The 22,452-nt window shown below is 50.6% G+C and overlaps 1 protein-coding gene across 2 annotated transcripts in view; it reads right to left on the bottom strand.

Annotated features, from left to right (window-relative positions):
- SEZ6L (seizure related 6 homolog like) overlaps positions 1 to 22,452 on the bottom strand; it is a 166,527-nt gene that overhangs the window by 48,975 nt on the left and 95,100 nt on the right. For both annotated transcript variants that reach the window (XM_053669851.1, XM_053669852.1), the window contains exons 2-6: positions 8,910 to 9,668; positions 8,565 to 8,698; positions 7,604 to 7,796; positions 5,580 to 5,765; positions 1,801 to 1,966 (exon numbers count right to left, since the gene is read on the bottom strand). In XM_053669851.1, coding sequence (XP_053525826.1) covers positions 1,801 to 1,966; positions 5,580 to 5,765; positions 7,604 to 7,796; positions 8,565 to 8,698; positions 8,910 to 9,668 — 1,438 coding nt within the window. The remainder of the gene's footprint in view (positions 1 to 1,800; positions 1,967 to 5,579; positions 5,766 to 7,603; positions 7,797 to 8,564; positions 8,699 to 8,909; positions 9,669 to 22,452) is intronic.

Below are 22,452 nucleotides of genomic sequence, written 5' to 3'. Positions count from 1 at the left end.
CACATTTGGTAAGTTACGTTTATGGAGTCATAAACAGGCATTTTGAGGTTTTTTAAATTTTACTGTGACCTATAAAAGGCTCTTTACAATGTTGCCCAGGTAAATTTCCAGTGTCACCAAAACGAACAAATGTTGGAGCTCCAGTCTGCTCATTTTGCCATGTTTCCACGGTGACTTGGATGAGGAGGGCGCCGAGGTAGAGGCCAGGAGCCACCCCAAGAGTGAGGGGGGAGCCCCTCCACCGTCCTGGTTCCTGCTGACTCTGCTGTATCCCGGGGGCCATGCCCCAAGGCCTAAGTTTTAGACTGTGCCCTTCACCATGGGTTCAAGGTTTGGCTTCTCAGTCAATCTCTAGGAGGAAAGATTGGGCATCTGTTGTTTAAAGAGCTCCCCAAGTCATCTTGATGCTGCCGGGAAGCCGTGTTTCAAAAGCCCTGCTTTACGATTCATACTCTAAAGCTGTGGTTTATTGGCCTGGAGTCACTCAGGATAAGCTGCACCACTCAGAGGGGAGTGGACTAAAGGGCTGGGTGAGTTATTCAGTGGCCTGGTGTTTTCTATACGAACCCCTTCCTGCATCATGAGGTTAATGGTCTAAGTCCGAAAATCCAAAGAAGCCCGGAGACCATAAGCAGGCACACCACTGTGGGGAATGACTGTGGGAGGGGGGCAGAGAGGGAGGGCAAAGGGGAAAAATTCGGCCAACTGTAATAGAATCCATAGGAATTTAAAAAAGCAAAAAGAATCTGGCCAATTCCTGAATTCTAAGGTGCTGGCCTTCTGGGGGTGCAGTAAATGCTGCCAGCACCAGACCCGTGTCCCTTCAACACTCACTGCTTAAATGTTCTCCTGCGGGCTTTTTACCCAAAGTCTCTGAGAGTGAGCCAGCTACACCGGCTCAAAGGGCGGACGACGATACTGGGGAGCCTGTGTGCACAAGAGCATCTTTTCTGCAGCAGCAGATGGGAGGCGGCAGGTAAGTAGCCCAGCTCCCTCGCCCCTCCGGACGGACCACTCTGAGGCACGCTCAGTGCTGTTCCCCAGGGCCAAGGTGGCTGATCTGGGTGCCTGCTTATCGGTGCAGGCTATACTGACTCTCTCTTCCTCCTTCCCACTTTCTCTCTAGGATCAGCTCCCAAATAAACCACTGTGCCTCACAGTTTTGTCACACCTCTGTTTCCAAGGGAACCAAACCCAAGACAGCATGTCCAAGTAGCTAAGGTCCTATTTTTCAGGAACATTCAAGAGTAGTCTGGTGTAAGGTCAGAGGATGTCACTGTTTTTAAGATTCTGGATTCTGGGTATGTTACTTAGAGTCTACAGACCTGCTCTCACTTAGATATTGCATGGTGGCTTCTCCCTAGCTCTTCAGCGTGAGTAAGTCTCATCTTTCTTCCACTTTTCTCCTGTTCTCCATGAAGTCCAGTATGTGACTGGACACAGAGCAGGCATTGAGTGAACACTCTCTCCTTGTTCAACTACAAAAAGTGATTATCAGGAGAGAGAACGAGGAGGCGGGGCAGCATGCGGGGGGTGGTCTGGGTTCCCTATTTGCCTCTTTCCTCATCTTGCTGTGTGTCCTAGGGCAAGTCCCCTTCTCTCTGAAGGGCCTGGTAGCCTTACCTGTAAAAAGAAGGACCAAAGCTGACGATCGCTAAGATTTTTGCTATCTTCCTAGCTTCTTCGTTCTTGACTCCCATAAGCCAGAATTTCAGTCATTTCAAGACTCCAAGTCCCTACCTAGCCCCATTCTGACACTCTGGGAGGGAGGGAGGCTGCCCGGGGCCCTCAGGGGTTTACCTGTCCTTCTCATGGAGTGACAGCCGCTCAAAGTGAAGATGCAGCTTCTGGCCCTCTGGAGCTTCAATGGTCCATACACAGAACTGACTCCCATTGGTGTTTCCAGGGTAACTTGGGGAGAGGACGTGGCCAATGGTGGCGTTGTGCACGGCCCCTCCACAAGGGGCTGGGGGCAGAAAGTAAGGGTGAGTGGGTGATGGGGGGAGAGAGAGAGAGAGCGAGAGAGAGCTATATCCTCCCCAGTCCCCATTCCTACCCATTCATGGGGGATACAGGATGGTAGGAGAGACCAAGGGACAGCCCTGTCCTCTGGGTGGGTTCCTCCTGTATGACAGGAAGTCTCACTCCATGATCACTGTGCGTGTTCTGTGGCAGGAAATAACTGAGACTTAAGGATGCTTCAGTGGTGCTGGCTGTGCCCTGCTTCTGAATTATAAAATGGTCATCAAGCAAGACATAAACAGGCAGTTTACAAAAGATCAAATATACTTTTAGTACATCGCAGGCACTAAAAAATTCAGTGCCCCCCTAATAATAAAAGAAATGCAAATGTAAACTATATTCTACTCTCATCCACCAAATTGGTCAAGGGGAAAAGTAACAATGACCCGGCGGTGAGGGGGTGATGGGAAGCGGTCACTCTCATTCAGGACTGGTTAGAATGTACATTGTACGAGCTTTCAGGGCAGAATTTTGCTGAAAAAGCTTAGATAGTATTTTCAAGCACTGTGACCTAGTAATTAAGGTTCTGGAAATCTATTCTAAGAAAAGGTTTATAGGTTTTCACAGAAGTTGATGGATGAGGATGTTCACTGCAAGACTTTTTCTAAGAGACAAAAATGAGAAACGACATGAATATCCATTCCCAGGGGACTGGTAAAATAAATACATTCTGCTCACGCCGTTTTTTAAAGAACCATGTTCTCAAAGAATACCTGAGAATATAGAAAAATGCTCACTATATTTTAAATAAAAAAGAAAAGCTAGAAAGTGGTCTGCTGTATCTATTATATGGCATAATATCTTTTATATTCATGGTCAGTTGAGACCATAAATATAAAAGTGATTTGCTCTTATATTCCATCCATTTGTCTTTCTTGAGAACTTTTTTAACCAGTACCATATAATACTTTTATCATAGAAACCTAATAAGTATTAAAGAGTGATTCATGAACTTGATGAGTTACACAAGTGTATGGAGGTAGTCCTATTTGTATCCTTAGGAGATAATTAGTTCCCATTAAATGGGTTTTGGAAGACTGTACAACAAACAAGGACTACTTGCAGCAGGAGAGAAAGGTAGACCGCTCTCTTCTCTGGACTTGGCTGTGACTTAGAGCAAAGACATCACCAAGGAACCCTGTTCTTCTTTCAGCACCACGGACAGAGCACCATGTCTCTCCCCAGACCGCCTACCTGTCTGTCCTGAATTAGAGGGTCAAACCTGGCTTGACCCCCCATCCAGGCTGTGGATCTCGGACCAGTTACTGAAGCTCTCTGAACCTTGAATTCACCGTAAAATGGCAACAATAACCCCACCCTCCTTAGATAACTGTGGAGAGAAACCAATGACATGTTGCATGCGGAGAGCTCGGTGCAGTCCCTGGCACAGAGCAGGTGCTGAAGCAGAGCCGGCATTAAGGTCCTACGGTGCAGGAGCTAAGGAGGTGGAGGACACTGTCCATGAGGGGGGCGCTGGCCATCTGTCCCCCCTGAGCTGCTCCTCATTTGCTGCCTTTCCACCCTTTTCTGGCTTTATTAAGCCGACCGATAGCTCTGTTCGGTTTCAATTTGCTAGCCGTGGCTCTCCATCTATCTTTCTTAGCACAAATTGAGGCTTAATTTCTCCTCGATTTCACACAAAGATAAAAATTAACGTGAGAGAGGTGCGAAGACCAACTACCCTATGTTTTTTTTTTCTTTATTAAAAAGAAAAGAAGAAAAATTCTGAGAGGCCTTGGGGGAACCATACTGCAACCACCAAATCTCAGAATTTATTATCAGCTCTCATTTGCTCTTTGGATTACACTGATTATGGAGGGCAGGAATTATGTTTATTGCTCCAAGTGTTCTCCCTGTGTGTGGCTCATGGCCTGGCACAGAGTAGGCATTCAGTTAATATGGCACTTTTACTCTCTTGGACTTTGGAGGAGAAAGGACTTTTGAGAATCTAAGAAGACTTTGCTGTCTTGGTAGCTGAGAGCAGTCAAGGCTTTGCCCACTGGTGCAGGAACCGGGTGGCATGACCCAGCCTCAGTCCACAATGTGCATGTGTGTTACACAAGGGGCGTGTTAAGATGTATATTTTGATTCATTTGGTCTTGCATGTGGGCCAGGATTGTGTATTTCTAATAATCTCACTGGTCTGCAGACCACATTTTGCATAGTGGAGGGGTAGTAAGGAAAAAACTCAGGAGAGTAGGATTCTGGACTCAGTCAATTTCTGTCTGGTGACTTCGGGCAAGTGCCTTCACCTTCATGAGCCTCAGTTTCCTGATCTGTGTGATGGGGATAAGGGTTCCACCATGTACAATTGCTGTGAGGAGTTATTGCAGCCTGGGCATTGTGCTCAGTACATATTAACTGGGCTCATGGCAGCAGCCACACCAAAAGTACAAGCAACAACAGAAAAAATAGATAAATTCAACTTCGTCAAAATCAAACACTTTTTTTTTGGTACCAAAGGACACTATCAAGAAGTGAAAGGACAACCCACAAGATGAGAGAAAGTATTTCAAATCATATAGCTATTAAGGATCTCATAGCCAGCATAGATAAAGAACTCCCTCAATTCAACAATAACAAGTCAAACGACCACATAAAAAATAGGCAAAGGCTTGACTAGACGTCTCTCCTAGAATGTACAAATGGTCAAGGAGCATGTGTGAAGCTCAGTATTACTGGCCATCAGGGAAATGCAAATCAAAACCACAATTATTCTAATCATACCTACTAGGATGGCTATAATAATAAAAAGAAACCCTGGAAAATAACCAAGTGTTGGTGAAGATGTAGAAAATTTGTTCTCTTGAACATGGCTGGTGGGGATGTAAAACGGTGGTGCAGCCACCGTGGAAGATAGTTTGACGGTTCCTTAAACAGTGAAACGTAGAATGACTGTGTGACCCAGCAGTTCTACTTCCGGGTCATACTTCTGCTCCTCATACCCCAGAGAAATGAAAATACGCGCTCACGCAAAACTTTCACACAGAGATTCATAGCACTGGTACTCCTAAGAGCCCAAAGTGGAAACAGTGCAAATGTCTACCAATGAACGAACAGATAAAATGTGGTCTATCTAACAATGGAACATCATTCAGCCATTAAAAAAAAAGAAAGAAAGTTCCGGTACACAGTATGATGAGGATGAACCTCGGGAACAATACGCAAAGTGAGAGAAGCAAGTCACCAAAGATCACGTACCGTGTGATCCCATTTACAGGAAACGTCCACAGGAGGCAAATTCACAGACACAAAGCATGTGGGTGGCTGCCAGGTGGTGGGGGAGGAGAGAATGGGGAGCGGCTGCTAATGGGGGCAGAGGGCCCACGTGGGGGTGATAAGGATGCTCTAGAACTGCCGGTGGGGATGGTTGCACAGCACGGGAGTGCACGCGATGTCACGAATGGCCCGTTTTACGTGATGTGTGGTCTGTACTGGGAGCAGTCTGTCCCCTGGGGAAAGAGCCTAAGCCTCAGGTCGGTCTTAATGCCCCGGGGGCTGGTCTCTCCCCTCCCATGGAACCGTGCAAGCGTGGTCCGGCTGAGGCCGCAGTGTACCTGAGCAGATGGGCTCGTGGCTGCTCCAGTGGGGCTTGGAGGCGTTGATGCACGTCAGCGTCTTGGCGCCCTGGAGCTCGTAGCCCGGGTGGCAGTGGAAGTGGGCCACGCCGCCCGAGTGCAGGTCCATCACTGTGACATCCCCGTAGTCCGGCCGGCGGGGGAAGTTGCAGCTCAGCATGAAGGCTGGAAAGAGACGCAGAGGCAGACAGTCACCCCTCCGAGGGTGGCGACGAGAATGTGACCCACTCCTGGGGGCCAGCATGTGCGGAGAAGGGAAGCTGAGGCTTCTGGAGACTCGGGGGAACTGGGGGAGAATGTGTCTGTCTCTCGTGGATTACACGGGGGTCACGTGGTCCAAAGTTCCCTGCCCTGGCTGACCAGAGTCAGCAGGTTGGGGGAGAAAAAAGCTCCCACGCCTCATGTGAGCCTCTCTCCACATGGACCTCGAACGGCCTTCTCCCCGGGGAAAGAAGGCACAAGACTGCCCTTGTAGGGCTAGTCCCACCTGCACGGATGCTTCAGAAGCCTGTGAAAAATGCAGACTCTCAGACCTGAATGAGAATAGCCAGCTCTTCGGGAAATGTCAGAGGAGAGGTACGTGGCTGGGCTTTGGAGGGAGACTGACTTGAATTTACATTCTTACCCCATCGCTTGGACAATGTGTGACTTTGAGAGAGTGATGCGGTGCCCTAAAGACCACTTTCCATAACCTTGCTGGTGGAGTGGACAATTGTCCCCACCTCCCCAGAGGTGGTGAGGGTGACGTGGAAAATGTCTGGCACATGGGTGGCGCCCACTGCACGGGGGTGGGGGGGTGGCGTGGGGCTCTGTCGAGTTCCTCAGGTTTCCTAAGAGGACGTTAAATTCCTCTTAGCTCCGCCCACACTGCGGTCGGGTCTCTCCTGCAGCACGGGGTACCTGCGCTCTCCGTACCCACGTGTGTGGCTCAACAAGGATTTTCCCCTTTTTTTTAATTAGCAAAGACAACAATATTGAAAAGTTGGGATGAAATGAACACTCCCATATACAGCCATCCACTTGTTTCAGAGAAGTTAAAAAGGAATTGTTTTTCCAGATATTTGGCCCACCCGACGTGAACACAGATGGCCCCCAATTTCCACATGGCTGGTTACTGACTCCACTTTCCACTCAGATATCTGCAGAGTTAAGCAGGAGGAGCTTCTGGTGACGGGAAGTAAGCTGAGGCCATGGGAATTGGCCAGGAAGGGGGACCTTGGGGAAATGAGGGAGAGAAAGAGAGAAAGGAGACAGAATGGAGGGTGGGAGTGAGGAGAGGGAGAGGGGGACGGGGAGAAATAAAGGGAGCAAGAAAATGCAGAAGTAGAGAGGAGGAAGGTGGAAGGAAGGGAGGAAAGAGAGAAACGAGCAGAAAGTAAAAGGAGGTCGATTCAGAAGCAGCTGAAATGGAAAGAAAGCAATGATGCAGAAGGGAAAAGAGACAGGGACCCTGGTGGCCAGGCCCTGCACCGAAGAGCACAGACTGTCATGTATCAAACGCAGTCCGTGAACTTGAAAATGGGGAAATGTGGCTTTCTTATCCTTACGAACATTTAACTGCACTGCAGTGCTTCCTTCAGCCATGAGTGTAGGGACAAACTGCAACATACCCATGGACTCTCTGACTTCGTCACCGAGAGAAACCACAGATATTTTCCCGTCCTAATGGATAGCTTCACGTATTTCTTATGCTCCTCAGTGCTTTGAAATTACAGTGATTATCAGAACTGCCAGGAGATTTTAATATTTAATGTGTTAAAGAGGTACACAGATTATGGTATCAGTGATTAAAACAATATTTTGACAACTGTAATTCATTATGATTGGTTTCCTTTTTAGTTGACATCATTTTTTATGCTCTTACACACGTCATTTTGAGAAGAGGTCTATAGGTTTTACCAAACTGCCAGGGGGACCCTGGGAGTAAAAGTTGGAGAACCCTCAGTTTCCAGAGGGAAACTGAGGCAGGCAGCTACATCCCGTCAGCCTCGGCCCGAGCCTACCCTGGTAGTGCAGCTGGAAGGTCCCGAGGCCGTCATCCTGGAAGGTCCGGAAGTGGACAGAGATGGTGTTGGTGGGGCTTCGGATGACCTGCCCCTCCACCAGGAGCGTCTGGTTGGCCAGGACGGTCAGGGTGGGGCCGTCCACCCCGCGGATGGAGAGCAGCTCCCCCTCAGAGAGGTTGACGCTCTTCACCTGGGGGCGGTCAGGGGCGGACAGAGAGGAACTGAGTCACGTTTGGGCCACGGAAAGGGCACGTATCCAGACCTCTGACCTCGGCCTAAAAGGGTCTTCCACCATGTGGTACCAGCCTCTTCTTCCCACGCCACCCCACTTTTCTCCTCCATGGGACAGCTCACCACTCCCAGCCTCGTCTGTCCAGTCCATTTTGAAGAGGACTTCTACGGGGTGGTCAGTGGGGAGGGTCTAGAACCAGGGTGAGCGCAGTTGGCGATACACACCGAGTGTTCCCTTGGGCTGAAGGCTCTCTATGCATTGTCATATCTATTCCTCCCTTCAACTCTGTGAAGTAGCCACATTGTCCTCTTTATCTTACTGATGGGGAAACTGAGGCTCAGAGGGGCAGAGTCCCCTTGCCCAACACCATGCAGCTTTAACTGGTAGAACCGAGACCCCAAAATCCAGGTGTCTGAAGCCTGGCATCACCTTCATTTTTCATCTGAGTTTATAGGCAAAAGTTTACAAAAAGGAACGAACTAGGTGGGGGCTTCCCTGAGTGTGTGTGTGTGTGTGTGTGTCTGAGATATGAAGGGCATCAGGAGACTTTCCTTCTAGGTATAATGCCTCACGAGGTATCAGCATGCCCTTCCCTTCACGTGTGCCCAGCTGGGGCAAGGAGAGGACCAGACGAGTGAGGATGCTAACGGGAGCCTGCATCCTCACGGTCCTCCTGAGACTTCCTGCTGGAAGAGGCAGCCGCTGGGGGCGCCCCTCTGCGCTTACCTGGAGCTCCACCCCGTAGCCGGTGTAGACTGTCACGTTGTACGTGCATTCAAGGAAGCTGTTGAGGGGCAGGGGCGGGTAGTCGCTGGAGTCGATGTACCCTTCGGGGTCTGAGAGGCTCACGCTGCAGAGAGCTGGGGGAAAGCATTCAGTCAGAACCTCAGAGGTGTTCAGCTGACACCGGACGGTCACTCACCACCTGCTGCTGGGCACTGTTCTGACCAGTGTTTAATAGATGGTAAACGATGGTGGGGCCCGGACTGCCCCGCCCCCAGGCCCTGCCCCAGGCCCCGCCCACCTGGGTGCCTCATGGATGCCGCAGGAGGCAGGACCCGGGCTGCATACCTGGGGCCTGCTCTGTCGTGATGACCGTGGTGGTGATGATGGTGGACGTCGTGGTCTCCTGGCTCTCCTCCGAGGCTGAGCCGGTCAGCTCATTCTCGCCTTTGTCCATCAAGGTCATCGGACTGGCGTCCTCAGCAGGAGCCTCCTGGGCCTCATCAGGCACCACGGGTTCCCCAGGGTCCGGCCTCTGGGGCAGCGTGTGGGCCACATAGGGCTGCGAGGTGAAGGGAGAGATCTGCAGGGGCGCAGGCGTTGTGGGGACCGCACCTTCCTTCCGGTCCAGCCAGAGGGGCTCCTCCGATGGCAGCCGAAGGGTCTCCCCACCCGTGGAGGTCACCGGATCGGGGTCTCCCGGTGAGCCAGGCTTCCTCGTGGCAGAAGAGAGGAGACCCAGGCCTGGGGAGGCAGGTTGGGACCCCACCCTGGGGAGGAGGGCTGCGGAGGCGGCCTTTGGTCTCAGCTGTTTCCTGGAGGAGTTCGCCTGCTTGAGCGAAGGCAGCCTCCTCCTGGGGGGGGAGGTGAGCTTGGTGCTGGGCTCCTCCGGAAGCCGTGTGGACAGGGCCGCGGGCTCTGGGTGCACAGAGGGGACTGCCCCTTCCAGCTCCGGGTCCTGGAGCTCTTCCTCCGACTGCGCTGGACTCAGGGTGACAGTTGTCGCTTTCTCTTCCAGGCTGACTTTGCTCGGAAGGGTGCTCCCTAGGGCTCCCGAGGGCAGGAGGTAAGTACCAGAAGGACCAGCGTCTCCCTCCAGGGGCGCATCTTGGGGAGAGGAGAAAAGCTACCAGTTAGCTTGGGGCTGTGGGGTTAGGGTCCTCCCCCTTCTCTCAGATTCCGGGGGGAGCCCTCCTGAGGAGCTCCCAAGGCTCCTCTGGGCCCTGGCAGAGCCGATGGGCAGACATGGGGCTGCCTCCTTCCCTTCCTCCCACCTTTCCTTCTCTATCCCCTTTCCATCTTCATTTTTTCTCTCCCTTTCTCTTTTTGCTGGCCATGGAGATGGAGGGTCGACCGTGCCGGGCCTGGGCTAGGCATTAGGGCCCCAGAAACCGAGGGCCCAGGAGTTGTCTAGTTGTATATGAACTGGGATAGAGAATAGGAAAGTAGTAATAATCATATTTGGTGCGATAAATACTTAGAAAGAGGGAAGCTTTGCAGACTACCAGGACAGAGGGCACAGGCCCCTCGCCCACCTCTGCAGAGCAGGACCACCGAGCACAGCTGGGCAGAGGGAGTTCACGGCACAAGAACCCCCGCTGAGAGGGTGAGTGGGCTGTAATCTGTGCACACTCGCTCCTTCAGGCTCCGTGTCCCCACTCAGGGCTGGATCGCCCTCCTCACACTGAGAGTTGTTTTTTTTTTTTACTGAATAATATATAAGTGACCTTGTGGAAGACACAGAAAGACTTGAGGATTCAGGATCATGAGGCCTGGCTGAGGTCAGCAGGAATGCAAGGGGGCAGGGAGCAGAGGTGGAAGCTAATTCCAAAGAAAGCTGGTGAGGTGGGGAGGTCAGTTGGGGCCAGGCCCCGGCGGCCGGGTACACCCTGCTGACGCCTTCTGATTTATTTTCGTCTTGAAAGTGAAACCACTCAGTAATCTTAAATAAGGGCTGGCCCTGGCAGCCCTTTGGTAGAATCATGGCGGCCTGAAAAATCAGCTTCACGAACTTATTTGAGACCCATTCTGCCAGGTGCAGGGTGACAAACGGCTTTATCTGAGCCTCAGTTTCTTCAGCTGTAAAATGGGGCTTTAATTCCCTGTTTCCTGGAGTGGTCCTCCTTCAGTAGGTTAACACATGTAAAACATAAACACATACATGTACAAGGGGGGGCCACCCACAGTGAGTGCCTAGCACCTGTCACCGTTCTTACTGTCATCCTTGGAACACGCCGCTCAGCAGGAAGCTGGAGTCCTGAGAACAGGCCCGATGACAATCTTGAGTTAAACAGGGCTGATTGCTGTCCTTGTCGCTTTTCTACAGGGAGACACTCACTCAGCCACAGTCTCGGGCCCTCCGGCACTGCCATTGGAATTTATTTTCGAAGCCCTGGGAAAGGCTCATTTACTTCCGTCGAGTTGGAGGCAGTGGCTTAACCTCTTACAGGCTGCAACAGTTTGGTGCCCGGCACCAACACGTGTTCCTACCGGGTAACACTGATCCCCAGCCAGTGTGCCTGGCAGGCTGGCAGCAGCGCCAGGCAGGTGTGGGCGTGGGGAAGAGCGGGCACACGGATAACCTGAGGGCAGACCAAGGGCGTTCAGGGGCCACACGGGCTTCCTGGTTGAGAGTGGGAAGCGTTGAGGCTTCAGAGTTGAACTTCAGAGTTCAAATCCTGCCTTTGACAGTGACAAGCCACAGGAGCCTGGGCAAGTCCATGAGGCCTCTTTTGTGTAATAGAGATGCTCTGCCTACCTCATAGAAATGGGTCAGATGTGGGTTTGCCCCAAGGCTGTGGCTTCCATGCTCAGGGTCACTTTTATCAAAAGATCGGTGTCGGCGCTCTCTGTAGACCGGGGTGAGCAGAAGGGGACGGGGCAAAAAGAGTGGAGTATGAGGGTCTGGAAACCTAGCGCCTGTGACCCAGCCGTGCTCCAGTGTGCAAAGCTCAGATGCGACCAGGGAAGGGAGGGGTCTGGTGGTGGTCCTGTTCTGGCCTCCACCCCCTAGTGTAACTTTGTGTAGGCTTCCTCTTTTCTCCGACTCCTGTCTCCGTGTCCAATGGGCTGCTGGGGCCAGGTAAGGGCTGCGGGCCCTTCCAGCTCCGACTCTGTCGATTTCCGGACAGATCCAGTAACTGGCAGTTATTCATAGCGTCTTTTGTTAATCTTGTTTATAAAAGGGCGCAGTGCCGGCTTTGATCCTGACACTGACTTGTGAGTTTTATAGGGTCCAGTGGCTACATTGGTTTCAACTAGTCCCTTCATAAAAATGTCCCCCTGATCACAAGTGGGGAGGTGAGAGAGAGGAAGAGGAAGGGAGAGACAGATTAGGAAAACAATTCGTGTGAAAGAAGGTAATTAAAGGATTATAAAGGACATAAAGCATCTTGGTGGACTTTGGCCAATAATAATAGTAATATTTATAACACTTTACTTTCGATTATTTTATTGAGTGCTGAATGTGTGCTAGACATGTGCTAAATGCTTTGTTTTCTCATTTAATTCTTCATTCCTCATTTTTAAATGCATTTAATTCTTTCTCAGCCTTAGTAGGTAGAAATTATTATTCCCATTTTGCAGATGAGCAAGTTGAGGCTTTGGGACATTAATTAGTGCTCTAAGGTCACAGGGTAAAGCTGGATGCCCAGCTTTATTTTCCTGACGTCAAACGCCATGCTACTAGCTCTCTTAGGAATTATGGAGAACCCTGGCTGGGTTCTCAGTTGGTTACAGCGTCATCCCAATACGCCAAGGTTGCAGGGTTGATTCCCAGCTAAGGCACACACAAGAGTCAACCCATGGATGCGTCAGTAAGTGGCACAGCAAAATCAGTGTCTCTCTCAATCTCTCTCTCTCTTTAAAATCAATAAATAAAAATTTTATAAAGACAGTTATGGGGTATTGTGATCACCGACTTTCTCCTCCTCAACTTGAAGCAGCCTCTTCCCTGAAACTCCTCTCTCTACACCCTCACTCGGCTTGCATCTCCACTGGGCAAGCCATCTATCAATCCCCCCCTCCAGGTGGCACTCCCCACCCCCCACCTCATTACAGTACTCATCATTAGTCTCCTCTGCCGGACCCATCTCATCTGACTCCCCGGGGGTGGGTCTTGAACGCTGAAGATTCAAAAGCTTCTCTAGGGACTCTTATTATCACACAAGTTCATTTCCAGAACTTGGCATCTCACCTAACCTCCCGTGCGTCCCTCATTCAGTTTGCCTTCTGCGTGCCTGGGGTGGCAGGTGGCAAGCATGTGCAGCAGGTGGTGACTCTTTCCAAGGCCTATGACCTCCCCTGGCCATCCTAGCCCTTCGAGATCCGACATAGCCAATAAGAGCGGAAGGAAATGCAAGAGAGAGATTCCATAACCAGCTTCCTCCCGTGGCCACCACTCACATCACTGGGGGTGCCCTGGAAGCCCCTTAGGAAGTAGGTCCAGCAGACTACTCAGCCCTTTTCCTTTGACAAGCTGAGTGCCAAGGAGAGTTGCCTGTTCACCAGGTACATTTACCTCCCTGCCCCTGGTGTTTCCAACTCGGGGCTGAGATAGGATGGAACCTCCCTGGCCAGCTCCAAACTCCGGGCCATGCTCAAGCCAGATGGGTGTGTATCTCTGCTCTGCAGTACGTGCAGCCTGCAAGGCCCAAAGCCCTTGTTCTCTGCCAGGATGCTGGCCAGAGGAGTGCCACACAAAACCAGTTCCTACTGGGAACCAGTCAAAATTGCATTCTGGGGCCTCAGAGATCCAGCAACTTCAGAACTTGCTTGAATAGGACACTTATACGGGGGGCCCCAATGACCACTGAGTTAGTTCAATTCACTTCTCTTTCTCAAAGCCCTTAAAATGTTCAGTCGCTGCAGTCACATTGGGCTGATCCTTGAACATGTGCGTTCAATGCCCGGCTCAAATGCTGTCCACCAACCAGTGAGTGAAAGCGTCGGGTACCCACTCTTTCCACTGACTGGCGCTCTGCGGGGGAGTGTCAGCACGCTAGGATGGGGGCCCTGCACCCGGGGGGTTAAGAAGACACACACCACACGATAGTAGCTGATACAGGTATCAAAGAGAGCAGATGGAGCTTTCACTGAGTCCGTCCTGCTGCTGCTCTCCTCTCTCCCCAGAGAATGGAGCAACATTGAAGGTGGCTGAGCGTTTGTTCTGCTGTCTAGACGGAGGGGAAGCACATCTCTCTCTTCTCTAACTAGGATGGGGAGATGGGAAACCAGACTGGGAAGCATCCCATTACAGTAAAAAATGCAACAGTTCTGAAACTGAACTTTGGTGTCTTTTTCTCAAATCCTCACTGGGGGACATGTATGTTGATTTTAGAGAGAGAGGAAAGGAAGGAGAAAGAGAGGGAGAGAAGCATTGATGGAAGAGAGAAGCATTGACCAGTTGCTTCTTATACATACCTCTGCCGGGGACCGGACCCACAAACTAGGCATGTGCCCTGACTGGGAATCAAACCCATGATCTTTTGGTTCACGGGACGATGCTTCAACCCACTGAGCCACACTGGCCGGGGTTGAAGGTCTCTGTCTTAAATTCCAGGCAGGCTTAGAATGAATGGCTAGGGCAGGCATGGATTCCAAGTGGTAGCCTAGCATCCAGCAGGTGCAAAGTGATGGAACCAATGTGGAGGAAACTGAAGCTGGGGGATGCTGCTGCTATGATGCTCCGTGAACTGAGCAAGATGTAAAACCCTGCGGCGTGTATGAAAATGACCAGGACCAACCAACTCAAATACTTCACAACGTAGAGACTTGTCTTGACTTGAAGGAACTACCCCAACTGGATGGTCCTGGCTGCCTCTGGGTGGTGGGACTGCTGGGGGTGTATGTCCTTCCTTCTCCTTTTTGGTATTTTTCCAAAATCTGTACGATAAATATTTAATTCTTTCTGAAGTGAACAAAAAGGTAAGAGAAGAGCAGGGGTTAAAGGCTGCCTTTAGCGCTGTGTGATGGAGAGGCTGACAGACACATTTGTAATTGCAGAAGTATTTTGTTCACTGTCTGAGTCATCCCGCCCCTTTGGAATTCAGTTTTCTGGCGGAGAGAATGATCCCTCTGTCATCAACGGCTCTGCTCATTGTGAGTACCTGCAGGAGGCTGAACTGGCGGGTACATCAGTTGATACATTTTTGGTAAAGGGTTCTACAAGATGTTAACTACCTTCCAATCATTATGATTAATGTCCGAATCAGTGGTGGTTTCTTGTACCTTCACACTCCACAGTAACGGCCTGCCCAGCCTGCTCTGGTTGGTTTGCTTGGCCCCAAACTCAGACAGAACCAAAAATTAAATATCACATCGTATGGATCCAATGGCTCCTAGAGTTCACGGTGTCAGACCACGCCCAAGAGAGACTGGAGGGCCAGAGATGGAAAACGGATGACACAGCACTTCAGTAGCAAAACGAGCACACCAAACGAAACCCAAACCCAAACTGGAAACATCCGGACCACCCTGAAGAATGCTGGTTAATTCTAGGACTTCTACACCTGGGCTGGTGTAGCAAAGGGACAGTCCTGGAGGATGTTGGGCAGCATCGCTGGCCTCCATCCACTAGAGGTCAGTAGCAACTTCCCTCCTACTCCTGCTTGTCACAAGGAAATGATTCCAGGCATTGCCCAATCTTCCCTGGTGGGGTAGGGTTGGGGGGCAAAATTGCTCTGGTTAGTGACCACAGGGTTAATCAGAGTGAACAAAACAGGCGACCTGGCACTGACCTCAGAACACAGTAGACCTTCCCTCCCATTCTCAGAGCTGATCAGCTTTGTTTGCTTGCATCCAAGGTCGGAGAAGGTCTCAGCATCATCTCCATTTCACACATAAAAACTGGGATCAAATGAAAACTGTGTTTCTGTCTCCCACTCACATTGGGTCATCCATTTATTTATTCATATCCGTCCATCCAATAAGCACCTTCTATGTGCCAGCCACTGGGCCAGGCCATAGGTACCAGCACCCAGAGGTCCTCCTGGCTGAAAGGCTGGAGCTGATGAGCACAACCCATTCCTTTCATTCAGCTTGACAGGACCCAGCACAACCAGCTTAGTCCCTCCGGTGGGCAGGAGGACCCGTGGCTACGTTAACGCTGCTGATCGGTACATCCGGACTTTGGGAAGACTTCCTGGGACAAGGGGGGGAGGTGGGAGGTGGGCTCCGGGGGCAGTGGGGCTCGGTCTCCTGCCTCAGGTACTGCCCCTGCCCCTGTGCCCACACTAACAGTGCTGACGTAGAGCTGGTGACTTATGCCCCACAAAGCGCAACCCCAGCAAAGATGGCATTTCACCTCCAAAAGTCCGGGACTTTTTTATAGATGAAAAAAAAAAAAGCAAGGCTCAAAGGGAGGAGATGACTTGTCCAAGGTCATAGAGCCAATTGGGGCAGAGTTAAACACTTTCTGACATTGTTCCCTGCGCTCTTTCCTCTTTCCCACACCCTCAAATTATGTTTTCTGATAAAATAGTTTATTTGAGAAATGCAAGGACACCTGAAACATATAAAATATAAGCATGGCCTTGCTTCCTCCCTGTCCATCAATCCTGATGCCTTTTAAAAAAATATTTTACTTATTTATTTTTAGAGAGAGAGGAAGAGAGGGACAAAGGGAGAGAAACATCCATGTGTGGTTGCTCTCTCGTGCCCCCCACTGGGGACCTGCAACCCAGGCATGTGTGCTGACTGGGGATCAAACCAGTGACCCTTTGGTTCGCAGGCCGGCACAAAGTCCACTGAGCCACACCAGCCGGGGCTCAATCCTGCTTTCTAAAGGGAATCAGTATAAGTAGGATCGTCTTGAATCTCCCAGTAAAATGTACTCATATAAGAATAATCGAGTGCTCTTTACCTGAAGAGGTGTGATAGCGCACCACAGTGTGGGGCTGGAGTCAGAACGTCTAGTGCTGCAGGGTCAGCCTGCGGCTGATTGCCTGTGAGACCCCGAACAGCCACCTCCCTTCTCGGGCCCTCGCTGTTCTCATGTGCAAGGTGAACTTGTACCGGCTTTATCTCTTCGGGTTGTTAGAGAGAAAAATGGAACCTCGAGTGGAAAGCATCGTGCTCACACAGCAGCCTGTCAGCTCTCATAAATGCCGTTGTCACTATCTATCGGAACAGTCACGGAGTTCTTACATTGTATATATTGCTCTGTCACTTACTCAGAAACGCATTTGGAAATGTTGCAGTCATTTCAAAAAGAGTTAAAGACTAAGGCAGCCAATATCCATGTGCAGCCAGTACACCTTCAGCTTCAGAAAGAGAACGGAACTGACATAGTTGAAGTGCAAGTTTGCTCTTCCCTGCCATGCTCTTCATCTTCTCCACCCCCTTGGGGTAATTGCTGTCCTGAACCTGACCTTCAGCCTTCTCAGTTATTGTGTGCATTATTATTTTATTGTTATTGTTATTTATTGCCTGCATTTATTTTTCACACATGTTGATGTCTCGGAAAAATATGTGGGATTGGGTGGCATGTTTTAAAACCACATAAACACAGTCATTCTACATGAATCATTCTGAAGCCTGCTCTTTTCTTTTCTATTGTTCAACACTTTGTGAGATTCATCCATGTTGATAAGTGTAGTTTTGACTGATTCACTTTTCACTGCTGTATAGTATTTCACACATCAGTATCCCACCGCCATTTTTTCATGTCAGATCCATCACAAATATCTTTTCATGTCAGCGTACAATGCTCACTTCATCCTTTTTTAACGGCTACCTGAGAATATCAACAGGTACGTGATTGAACCAGGGTTTTAGCAGTATTTATGTTGTTGCCATTCTCTGGCCCCTCCTCTCAAATAACTCTGCAATAAACATATATCTTTGGTCAACTGTCCAGGGAATTCTCAGGAGAATGGCACAAAGCTGCAGCCTCAGGAGGGGGAGGGAATCAGTTTTTACTGTGTATCATTTTATACAGTTTGATTAATTTGCCACATGCATGCTCTTTTTATAGCAATAATAATTAGTAACAATGGTTAATAGCAATGATGGGCCCCCCCCCCCGAGGTTTGCCACCTCAGTTTCAGAGGAAGACAGAGAACAAACCCTAATCTTTCTCGGGGTTTCTAACTGCTCCCACAATTCCATAGGGGTGGGAAATTCTGTTTCACTGTAATTTTAAAAATTTAAAAAGTTAAAGTTTCAAAAAGGGTGCTTTGGGGGTGTTTAGCACCTTAGTTAGGAGCTGGTGGCATTTAAATCCAGCAACTCTGGAGTTCTGCATGGGCTGCGCAGGGCTGGTGGGAGCAGGGTGTGGACGTCACTGGCAGACCGAGTGCCCAGGCCTTGTCCACTGAGAGCGGCTGTGGCCTGGTCCGCAAAGCCTCTTCAAGGGCCAGTCGTTCTAACTTCCTTTCTTTCCAGCCAACTTATCCTCAGGACTAAAAGGAACAGATTTCTATTCCATCTCCTCCTTCCACCTGGAGATGAGCAAACTGGCAGGGAAATGAGTGCCTGGGAAGAGGAAGGAGGCTGGGACCACTGATCGACCGTCTGAGACTCGCCACCTCCACTGTGAGGGGCGCAGTGGCTGGTGGTGGGAAAGGGACTCAAGACCCTGAGGCAAAGCCTCAGGCATTGTCCCGGGCAGTGGGACCCTCCCTGGGAGAAGAGGCATCGGCCCTCCACCATGCTCAGAATCCATCACTCTGAAAAAATCATCCAAGCTGCTTATCTTCAGCGGCATCCCGAAGTCACAGAGTGTGGGAAGCGCCCGAGGCAGGCCAGACCCCGTGGGCGGTGGAGGCACCAGGGCTGCATCCAATACAGTCGAATGGGATGGTGGATGGGCGCACCTTTCCATTCTTATGATGCTCCCCAGAACCTGAGTCTCAGCATGAGAGAAGCTAAGAGGGCAAGTTGTATCTTCAAAAGACGTTTCTAGATGCCCTATCGTCCCCATAGCCATCGCAGCGAAAACCCTGCTTCTCTCCTGGACTTTACTGCATAACTCTAGCCCATTCCATCCTGGTAGCCAGAGGGATCTTTATATCCCACCCCTGCCTGGGCCCATGGTCCTCCCTGGAAAACGTGAAACTCCGTGCCTTTTCCTGGAAACTTCCTGGTGATCTGTCCCAGCGGGCCTTCCCCAGCCCAGTGAAATCGTTTCAGTTCTCCCAGGCTCCACCCATGTCTCTCTCTTTCCCTCCCCTCTCATAGCTCCATCACTTTGCATATGACGTCGTTGACCTCTCCCTGCATTTACTCATCTCCCCTCAACCGCTCACACCGCCAAAGAGACACGTCACAGCATCAATCACGCTATCATGCTGGGCTGTGTGTCTCCTTGTCTTCCCCACTAGCAGCGATTTCCCCAGCACAGCGATCGCATTGCTTCCTTCATCACAGTCTCCCTGGCCTGTGCCGTGGCCATGGGCCCGACACATAGTAGGTCTCCATGAGGATCTATGTGATGAATCATGAAATGCCTGCAGCGCGGGTGGAGAACAAGATTAGGTATGTGAGACACAGTCCGCCCCTTCGAGTGGGGGTCCTAGAGGAGCAGGTGGTCCACATTACTAGCTATCACGAAGGCAAATCTTGGCAAACTTGATGTTAGACAAGCATGCTTTGCTTTACGATGTCATGGGTGGAGAGATGTTCTGGGTGAATGTACACCCTGACTCGTTCTGATCACGAACCTAATCGAGGTCTTCCGTCCCCATTAATCACATGGTTTGCTTTAGCAGCGGGAGGGCAAAGAGAAGCCTGGCTGGCGACTTTGTGTGGTGCCTTCATTTCTCTGGCATCGCCCACGGGCTGTGGTCATATGGATGGAGGGGAGATTTCTGTGCGAGGTACGTATCCCCCCAAACAGGACACCGAACCGTATGTGTGAGCTGCCAGCCTGGCCCCTCCAGAGTCTGCTTCATAAACCCAGGAGGTCCCACGGGGTCCCAGGGGGCTTGCAGCAGGTGTTTAAAGGGCAAGCTGGTGTGGCAAGAAAGGACTCTTTCAGCGTTTCGGCTACAAGAGTAATTATCCGATAATTGTCCTCTGTGAGCTGGCTTCTCCCCACTAATGGGCCTCCTTTGCAATTCATGTAGCGGTCAGAAAGCCTGGAATGTTCTTTCACGTCCAGTTACATCTCATCAGAGCAGAGGCGGGGGGGAGAGCATCCATCTTCCCCATGAATGAGCCCTGAGAGCTGCTGGCACAGGGGTGTGATCCTGCCTTTGTATCTTTAACAATCTGATTAACTGTGGTTGACACCATTGCCAGCTGATTAACATTTAAACGCTCCCTCACTTCCCACCTCCACCCCCCACCTCCCCCCACCCCACCCCTACTCCATTCATGTCTCAGGGCTGACTTGGTGATTTCTTGCCGGTGGCGGTAGCGAGGGGGAGAGGAACACGGCGTGATTTATTTGTGTACATGAGACTCAGTGAGTCATTGAGGGAAGGCTGGGAGACAGACGCGGGAGACGGCCCAGAGAGAAAACTCGCGGCGGGAAGTCTGTTGTCGATTCAATTACCTCTGTGCTCACACAGACAAATATAATGCTTGGGAATGAATCCAGACCATTTGCGAGCGAGTTTGAAACACATCCTAAGTTTATGTCTCATCACCTGTTTGCTCTGCTCTCCAGATGAGAAGAAAGAGCAGACCAGCCTCCTGGGAGGCTCCGGAGCCCTGCTCAGAGGTGGAGAAGCCCCAGGAAGTCAGGAGGCCTCACCCCCAAGCTGCTCTGTGACCTTGAGCAAATGCCATCTCTGGACGCCTAGGTTGGCTTCTGGCTTCATCAAGTTAGGAGAGCGATCTTCGCCTGATCAATCTTAAAGAAACAAAAACTGGGACGATGCGGGGAGTTGTGCGGACGATTGAGTTTTAAGATGTTCACAGCTGTTTTATAACTTCGAGGCTTCATTCATTTCACTTCAGATAGGAGGGCAGGGCTCTTGTCAGTTATAATAGACGACCATGGCTTTGTTTGTTAGGGATGAATAAGACCTTCTCATGGCTTTCTCTGCAGCGTTGAAATGCTGGTTTTATTTTCTTTCTTTTCCTGAAAAGTAGCTATCGCTATCTAAGCGTTAATGCTGAGGAAGTGTTGGTAGGATTTGAACCAGGGCTGCCTGGCCCCCATACCCAAGCCTCTGTTTGTTTTTGATCTCCCCTCCAGCTGGTCGCTGGGCCTGGCCCGGCCGCCTTCCGGGTGAATGCCAAGTGCTTCTTACTACAAACAAATTAGCACGGCATCCACTCCAGCTAGGAGGCCCCTGGAGACAAAGGAAGACACCAACTGTCCCGCACGGGTGGCAGAAAACCAGGTGCTCCTCCTGGGGACTGGACTGCGGAGAAAAGTGAAATTTCAGCTTCTGCCAAGGCCGGATCCGCGGGCGCCTCGGAGCCGGGGAAACTGGCCTCACGTTACCATTTTACAGATGGGCCCACTGAGGGCGGGGGTTCGAAGGACCAAGCTCTGGATTAGGACAGGTCAGGATGCCTCAGCACCTCACTCTGGGGCCTTTGGGAAGTCCATTCTCGTCCCTGGGACTCAATTTTACCTTCTGTAGAATGGAACAGTTCCTTAAGGAGAATGACAATGTACACAAGGATGGACCCCCCAAAACTGCAGTTTACTTATAAGAAACTATATATTTACTCTTACATGGTTAAACTTCGGTCACCTTCAAAGCACTCTCCATTTGATGCAAAATCCCTACTGAGACATTTTTTTTCCACTGCTCAAAACAGTTGTTGATGTCTTTTAGTGCTTCTGCTGTTTTTTGCTTCACCTTGTCCACCTTAGCAAAACGTTTCTCTTTGAGGACTTTTTTCATCCAGGAAAACAAAGAAAAGTTGCTTTGGGGTGAAATCAGATGAAAGGAAGGGTTCAGCATGGGGGTCATGCTGCTTTTTGGTCAAAACTGCTGAACACTCACACGGTGTGGGCAGGTGTGCTCGTAAGTCATCCATCATGAAACAGCAAATAGGATGAGACTTCAAAACAATTTCACTGACGCTGAACACAGCCTCTCACAACAACACCAGCTGGTCCACTGATACAGACGGGTTCCTAGAACACTCACCTAGTGGAGGAAGCCTGTACTACAAGGGGCTGGCCCTCCAGAGGATAAGTTTGCTTTTGGGGGGATCCCCCTCTTAATTGTGCAGTAAAGGATTAACTCAGTAAAGGATTAACTGTCCACACCCTGCACTTTCAAAAGGAAGGTCCCTGGTCCCTGGAAAGGAAGCTCTCGAACCTTGACATATCCTATCCTGCCTGACAAAAGTATCTTTGTTCCCCTGGGAACAGTGGGGATTAACAATGTCATTTATGGCGGGCACCCTGGGCTTGGTATTTGACCTCCAGATGAGCCAGAGACTAAGGTCAGCCACATGGGTGGTCACCCATGTGACCAACCCCCACAAAACCCTTGGACACCAAGGCTCACGTGAGCTTCCTGGTTGACCGCGCTCTGTGGGTGATGCAACCGCGTGTTGGCATTACGTGCTGTCCACACAGCTCCATTGGGGGAGGACAACCAGGAGCTCACGTGTGGTCTCTCCCAGGCTCCGCCGTGTGCCTCTAGCCTTTACTGACCTTAGTCTCTACCCTCTCGCTGTGGCAGAGCAGAACTCCGGGCGTGATGGCTTCTCTGAGTTCTGCGAGTCCTTCCAGCAGGTCACTGAACCTGAGGGTCATCAGTGGGGACCACCGAACCCTCTTAATCAGCCAAAAGTGGGACCACAGGATTGAATCAGGAGTTGGAGTGGGAGTCAGAGAGCCGAAAACCTAAGCCACCTTCAATGGTGATGATGATGAGGAGGAGGAGGATGATGATGCAGGTGGACGGTGACAAGTGTCTGTTATATGCCAGGTCCTGTTGTACCTATTTCTATATGGGTCATTTCATTATCTCCT

Source organism: Artibeus jamaicensis, unplaced genomic scaffold (genome assembly GCF_021234435.1).
Source record: "Artibeus jamaicensis isolate MK-2021 breed Jamaican fruit bat unplaced genomic scaffold, CSHL_Jam_final contig_525, whole genome shotgun sequence".
NCBI lineage: Eukaryota > Metazoa > Chordata > Mammalia > Chiroptera > Phyllostomidae > Artibeus > Artibeus jamaicensis.
Note: the sequence above shows the minus strand (reverse complement) of the source record. Positions and strands in the feature narration are given on the sequence as shown.